This window comes from Ranitomeya imitator, chromosome 8 (genome assembly GCF_032444005.1).
Source record: "Ranitomeya imitator isolate aRanImi1 chromosome 8, aRanImi1.pri, whole genome shotgun sequence".
Taxonomy (NCBI): domain Eukaryota; kingdom Metazoa; phylum Chordata; class Amphibia; order Anura; family Dendrobatidae; genus Ranitomeya; species Ranitomeya imitator.
This window is the reverse complement of record NC_091289.1, coordinates 55633391-55640867: the sequence shown is the minus strand read 5'-3', so window position 1 is coordinate 55640867 and position 7477 is coordinate 55633391. Positions and strand designations below refer to the sequence as shown.

The 7477-nt window shown below is 44.2% G+C and overlaps 1 protein-coding gene across 2 annotated transcripts in view; it reads right to left on the bottom strand.

Moving 5' to 3' along the window:
• Positions 1-2564: 2564 nt before the first annotated feature.
• MICALL1 (MICAL like 1) overlaps positions 2565-7477 on the bottom strand; it is a 75505-nt gene continuing 70592 nt past the window's right edge. For both annotated transcript variants that reach the window (XM_069736951.1, XM_069736952.1), the window contains exon 16: positions 2565-6102. In XM_069736951.1, coding sequence (XP_069593052.1) covers positions 5960-6102 — 143 coding nt within the window. In that variant the 3' untranslated portion in view covers positions 2565-5959. The remainder of the gene's footprint in view (positions 6103-7477) is intronic.

Here is a 7477-nt window from a genome sequence, read left to right as displayed (position 1 = left end):
TCCGCTGCAGATTTTCTCCCAATAAGCGTATACGGTAGATAATGATGCACGACAGAACATACAGCGACTCCGTCAGTCAATGGCACAGTTGACGCATACGCCCGTTTTGCTGGGAGGGTGGTTTAGATGTAAGCCTGGACGGAGCCACTGAATGTAAGTGGCAAACATTGTGTACACATAGCCTTATCCTTCCCCACATGAAGCCCCTTTTATGGCTGGAGATCTGTTAGGCTAAGATATGTGCACACAAGGTTTTTTCAGGCTGATTCTGCATGGAACCCACCCGAAAAGCCACAGCAAAACATGAACATAATGCACATCAATGTAAAACCGACATTGCTGCGCACATATTCCATCTCATGCCACTTCTGGTACCCGCTTCAGGGTTTGGAAACAGTAAAGCCATTAAACGTAGTAATATATGCATTCTTAGTTGCGGCTGTTTTTGGAAGTCGTCCATTCTTTACAGATGAAAGTATAGAAAAAAGACCCTGCAAGAAACGCCGGTGAGTGTTTTCCTTAAACAGCTCCGCCATCAGAATTAAGCCGTTGTATGGAAATACCCAAAGATCAGTTGTTTCATGGCGTCCTGATGCTGTAGAGGGTCTCCACTCACCCCCTATTACTCTCCTGTGATATGTCGACAATACTGATCCCTAGTAACTTTCTTAAGTCCTGTTCTACAGTCATGGCCAAAAGTATTGACACCCCTGCAATTCTGTCAGATAATACTCTGTTTCTTCCTGAAAATAATTGCAATCACAAATTCTTTGGTATTATTATCTTCATTTAAGTTGTCGTAAATGAAAAACACAAAAGAGAATGAAGCAAAAAGCAAAACATTGATCATTTCACACAAAACTCCAAAAATGGGCCAGACAAAAGTATTGGCACCCTCAGCCTAATACTTGGTTGCACAACCTTTAGCCAAAATAACTGCGACCAACCGCTTCCGGTAACCATCAATGGGTTTCTTACAATGCTCTGCTGGAATTTTAGACCATTCTTCTTTGACAAACTGCTCCAGGTCACTGATATTTGAAGGGTGCCTTCTCCAAACTGCCATTTTTAGATCTCTCCACAGGTGTTCTATGGGGTTCAGGTCTGGACTCATTGCTGGCCACCTTAGAAGTATCCAGTGCTTTCTCTCAAACCATTTTCTAGTGCTTTTTGAAGTGTGTTTTGGGTCATTGTCCTGCTGGAAGACCCATGACCTCTGAGGGAGCCCCAGCTTTCTCACACTGGGCCCTAGATTATACTGCAAAATTTGTTGGTAGTCTTCAGACTTCATAATGCCATGCACACGGTCAAGCAGTCCAGTGCCAGAGGCCTCTTTTTTTTCTCATGTAAACTCTATGTTGATGCCTTTGCCCAAAAAGCTCTACTTTTGTCTCATCTGACCAGAGAACATTCTTCCAAAACGTTTTAGGCTTTTTAAGGTAAGTTTTAGAAAACTCCAGGCCCGGCTTTTTTATGTCTCGGGGTAAGAAGTGGGGTCTCCCTGGGTCTCCTACCATACAGTCCGTTTTCATTCAGACGCCGACGTGTAGTACGTGTTAACACTGTTGTACCTTCAGACTGCAGGGCAGCTTGAACTTGTTTGGATGTTAGTCGAGGTTCTTTATCCAACATCCGCACAATCTTGCGTTGAAATCTCTTGTAAATTTTTCTTTTCCGTCCACATCTAGGGAGGTTAGCCACAGTGCCATGGGCTTTAAACTTCTTGATGACACTGCGCACGGTAGACACAGGAACATTCAGGTCTTTGGAGATGGACTTGTAGCCTTGAGATTGCTCATGCTTCCTCACAATTTGGTTTCTCAAGTCCTCAGACAGTTCTTTGGTCTTCTTTCTTTTCTCCATGCTCAATGTGGTACACACAAGGACACAGGACAGAGGTTGAGTCAACTTTAATCCATGTCAACTGGCTGCAAGTGTGATTTAGTTATTGCCAACACCTGTTAGGTGCCACAGGTAAGTTACAGGTGCTGTTAATTACATAAATTAGGGAAGCATCACATGATTTTTCGAACAGTGCCAATACTTTTGTCCACCCCCTTTTTTATGTTTGGTGTGGAATTATATCCAATTTGGCTTTAGGACAATTCTTTTTGTGTTTTATCATTTAAGACAAATTAAATGAAGATAATAATAACAAAGAATTTGTGTGTGCAATCATTTTCAGGAAGAAACTGAGTATTATCTGACAGAATTGCAGGGGTGTCAATACTTTTGGCCATGACTGTACAGAATCAGATTTTGGAACAAAAAAGGCGTCAAAACCTGATACCTGCGTTTTTGCTGTGGATTTTCAGTGTTTTTCCACCACCCATTCATATCAATGGGTGAAAAACACTGAAAAGACACGAAGGAAGTTACATATTGTGCAAAAAAAACATGCAAAGCAAAAAAATTACAGAGGACACAAAAAAACAAAAAAAACAGTGGGTACATGATATTTCTATGATTACTGTAAAACAGCTGAAAATTTGCATTAAAACATGAAAAAACACCAAGTGTGAACTTAAATCTCAGTCCACACAATAACACGAGGACACGCACTATACGGCATTTTTATTTTATTCTGATACAGAAGGCTCTTTTTCCAAACAGTTACAAACAGTGCAATAATTTAATAATGATAAAAATAAAACAGGCAACTATAAAGCAACAGTGTAACGGAGGTAAGTGCCGGCCATACAGTGATTCCACAAGCCGGTCAGGGAGGCATCACTGCTTGTCGGGCAACGATACTGGCGCTCGCGGCTAGCAATCATGGCACTTACAGATAGATTGGTAAGGTCAATGACATTGCTGAAAGCAAGTCCTGCAGCCATGGTCCAAGGTATGACAGGACAACATTCATAAGTCACAAATACAGCTGGAGCTAAATAATAAAGTTTTAATAAAAGTAACAGTCCCAATGAATAAAAAGTTAAAACATGTGCAATATCAATTTTTTTTTACCGTAAAAGTATTTACAAACATTTTCGGAAAAAAAACGCAGTCAGTTATTAAATGCTGTACTGTTTCATCGGTCTGGGATTAGAGAAAACAAATGTCTGTCTCTTTACCGAAACGGCGCCACTCTCGTCCTTCGGCCATGTCTGGTATTACAGCTCAATTCAAGTAAATAGAAATCAGCTACAATGTCTGACGCAGCAGACGGAAAAGGGAAAAAATGCAGATCTTTGTTTTCTAATCCCGAAAACCTCTACTCTGGAATGAAATATGCATCCTTTTTATGTGGATACATAAGCTGTGCTCACAGAGCAAATCTTCCATGGTTAGCCATAGCCGCGCCTTCTCAGTCCAGCCACGAATTGTAATACAGCTTTTCATTACTGATTTGGCGCCATATCGTATCATTACGTTGGCTTCCACTTTTTCCATAGGCGGCTCCTGCTAGACAGCGATCGGCATAATTTGTTCTGGTACAGCTCTAGTTAAAAAGCAGAAAGAAAGTAACGCAAAATGACATGGCACAAGCAGGGGATGCCGCGGGGCGAAGGAGTCTGCATCTCCAAAAAACACAAAAAAATGCTGATATTTTACGATGCATCTGATTTGGGACCATCTGCCATTGTTGGTAAAATGTAATCGCACACAGCCGGTTCTATGTAACGGGCACATTTCCTTATGGGCAAACCACTAGTGAAAGAAATGGCTTCTCAGCTACAAAGCTCCTGTAAGAAAAATGGTTTAATATGCTGAATGAGTATTGACAATGTTCTTTAGGCCTCCTGCACATGTCCGTGTTCCCAGTACGTGTGGCATCCTTTTTTTTTTCACGGATACAACACATACCCATTATAACCTATGCTGTTATGCACACAACCATGTCTCTACAAGGACCATGTGTCCGTGCAAAACACATTGGGACATGTTCATTTTTTTTCAGGTAGCACGTGTGACAATGGCCAAGTCTATAGGTCCGTGAACAACACTGATGGTACACATGGATGGCGCACGGATTAAAAACACTGATGGCATCAGTACCGTTATTTCATGTACGTACAGATATGTGAAGGAGGCCTTAGACCAATGGTACCCAACCTTTCTGACCTTGAGAGCCACATCCAGCCGTGAGAGGGTCGCGAGCCACATTCAGCCGTGAGAGGGTCGCGAGCCACATTCAGCAGAGAGGGCTGCGAGCCACATTCAGCCGTGAGAGGGTCGCGAGCCACATTCAGCCGTGAGAGGGTCGCGAGCTACATTCAGCCGTGAGAGGGTCACGAGCCACGTCCAAATGTGAGAGAGGGCCGCGAACCACGTCCAAATGTGAGAGGGTCACGAGCCACGTCCAAATGTGAGAGGGTCACGAGCCACATTCTGCCGTGAGAGGGTCACGAGCCACATTCAGCCGTGAGAGGGTCACGAGCCACATTCAGCCGTGAGAGGGTCACGAGCCACATTCAGCCGTGAGAGGGTCACGAGCCACATTCAGCCGCGAGAGCGTCACGAGCCACATTCAGCCACGAGAAGGTCGAGAGCTACATCCAACTGTGGAAGAGTTGCGAACCACCCTTAGGTGTAAGAGTTGAGAGCCACATTCAGCTCCCGCTCCCCTCATAATAGAAAAACACGGAGCCCCCATTACTGACATAATTACAGCCAAACTTGCTCTTCACTTAGACCTGGTGATAAAGCACCAAGCTGGCAGGCAGCCGCGAGCAACACATCATGGGTTCCCGAGCCACAGGTTGGGGCCGCCTGCCTTAGAGGCCATCTTCCCTGTTATTTATCTGGTGTCAACATGCTCCTCAGTCTGTCTGTAAGAGCTCTTGAGGACGTCTGTGCAACACGGAACATAAGGCATAGACAGGCTGCAGGTTTCGAGACTGCCTCATAGCAATATTGAAGCGGTCATGCTCAGGTCAGGAGTCCGGCAGTCAGACATTGTTGCATGAACCTCTGCATGTGCCCTAAGGGGGACCACAATCTTCATTCTGCATCTAACTTCGGGATCCAACTGGCCTAAGTATGTTTTGGGAGTACAAGACAGAAAGTCACAGGAACATGTGAACGTCAGATGTTAGCCCATAGAGGAATGTGGTAGTCAGCAATATTTCACAGAGGCCGTCCTGACACCTACAAACAGATGTCAGCAGAGTCTAGTGAATGAAGCAAAAAGGTGTGTGATGCCATTTTCATGAATTTATAACTTTCAACGTAAATCAAGGCAGACAAGCAAAAAAAGGAAGTACAGCCAATTATGAAGACACCACTAATCTGAGCATCAATGGAAACAGTCTTCAATGATGGAAGTATGGTCCGCAGATATTTGTGTAATTTCTGGAGACGGTAACTGAAGCGTTTGCCTGCTGCTTACAACTCTTTTTTGTGCATATAAAGTAAGCGCTTGCAATCAGCGCCTCTCCCATTGGGAAATTAGCGCCTCTCCCATTGGGAAATCAGCATGTCTATGCATTGCTTGGGTGGCCAGCGGATTTCTATAGCAGATGACGGCTGGTAGGACAGCATTTGTGAGTAAAGCTTCTTGCGTTCTATCTATCCAATGTTCTGATAAAAAAAAATAAAGAACTGATATTGGAACCTGGGCACATATTTGGGCAAATCATCAACATTTTCTGATAAAATTAAAAGACTGGGATTATTCTCATCTGTAGTCGCTCTATTTTACTAAGCAGAAGTAGGAATGCAAAAATACGAAGAAATATCCCAGAATATAAAAGTGACGTTCATTAAGCAGTGCCAACTCCTTTTACTTGATTAGTTAGTGAAGAAAGCTCAGACTACATGTATGTCACCTAGAGCTTCCATGCAGCGTATAAGCCTCATCTGCCAAATAATGACTGGGTGTAATTACATCTGCTGGGCTTCCAAGTCATGGCTGTATTAGGAGACTCTTTACCGCACATTGTGAGAGTCAGCACAGTGTTGAATTAAAGAGAGGCACATCGAAAATGGAATGAGGTCATTTTCACTTCCACTTGATCTACCTCTTGGCCCCATCCTCCTGCTCCTGAGCTTTGTCCTTTGGGCTCTTTGTTTTTGAATCTTGTTTTGGAGATAGGAGCTTAAGGACTTTCATTGGTTTGAATTTTCCTTTCTTCTTCTTATAAGACTGTTTGTGAAAATCTGAAAAATTAGGTAATAAAAACATAATTAAATAGCTGTGCTATGCATACAACATGAATGTCACGCCTTTAAAAAGAGGCCCTTTCGCCAAATTTTTCTTGTTGAACTGGACACCAGATGTAATAGTGCCTGCAGAGCAGAATAGCACATTTTGTTTTCTTTGTTGTTTGGGTTTTTTTTTTGCCTCACTGTGGCAGATATACTAGCAATTAAAGTATTTGGCACCTAATGACTTAAAAAAAAGTTAAAAGGGAATCTGTCACCCCAAAATTCTCCTATAAGCTAAGGACAACGGCATCAGGGGCTTATCTACAGCATTCTGTAATGCTGTAGATAAGCCCCCGATGTATCCTGCAAGGTAAGAAAAAACAGTTAGATTATACTCACCCAGTGGCGGTCCTGCTGCGGTCCTGTCCGATGGGCGTCATGGTCCGGCGCCTCCCATCTTCATACGTTGACGTCCTCTTTTCTTCCTGCCGCAGCTCCGGCGCAGGCGTACTTTGTCTGCCCTGTTGAGGGCAGAGCAAAGTACTGCAGTGCGCAGGGAAAGGTCAGAGAGGCCCGGCGCCTACGCACTGCAGTACTTTGCTCTTCCCTCAACAGGGCAGACAAAGTACGCCTGCGCCGGAGCTGCGGCAGGAAGAAAAGAGGATGTCATCGTATGAAGATGGGAGGCCTCGGACCAGACCGCATTGGGACCGCCCCTGGGTGAGTATAGTCTAACTCGTTTTTCTTATCTTTCAGGATACATCAGGGGCTTATCTACAGCATTACAGAATGCTGTAGATCAACCCCTGATGATGGTGGCCACAGCTTATAGGCGAATTTTGGGGTGACAGATTCCCTTTAAGTCCAAGTGGGTGTTATCAGAGTTTTTACTGGGGGCGTGTTCTTATCCCTGTATGATTTTGACCAATCATAAGCAGGCAGCAGCACTCAAAGAAAAGAAGAACACTTCCCCACTGTAGCTTAGAGCAGGTTTTTGTGTGTGAGATGTAATGATACCGCCCTGATCTCCTGGTGTAATCTCCTGCATGAGCCAATGTGAGGGTTGAGCAGCACAGCTGAGTTTCGTTGTGTCACATTACAAACCCTTCTATCAGCTCTTCACTCATAATATTGTCAGCTGTGCAGTACTGCCTCTCACCCAGTATGCCAGTCTGAAGATGTGTCAGTAATCTCAGCTATATCTTTTGTGCTCAATTTGTAAATCACTCTGCAATGATATCATAGCAGAGTCTCATTACTGCTCTTTGGCTACTTTCACACTAGCGTCGGTACGGGGCCATCGCGCTGCGTCGCCCCGATGTACCAACGCATACTGTGCAAGCGCCGCACAACGGGGGCAGCGGATGCATTTTTCCAGCGCATCCGC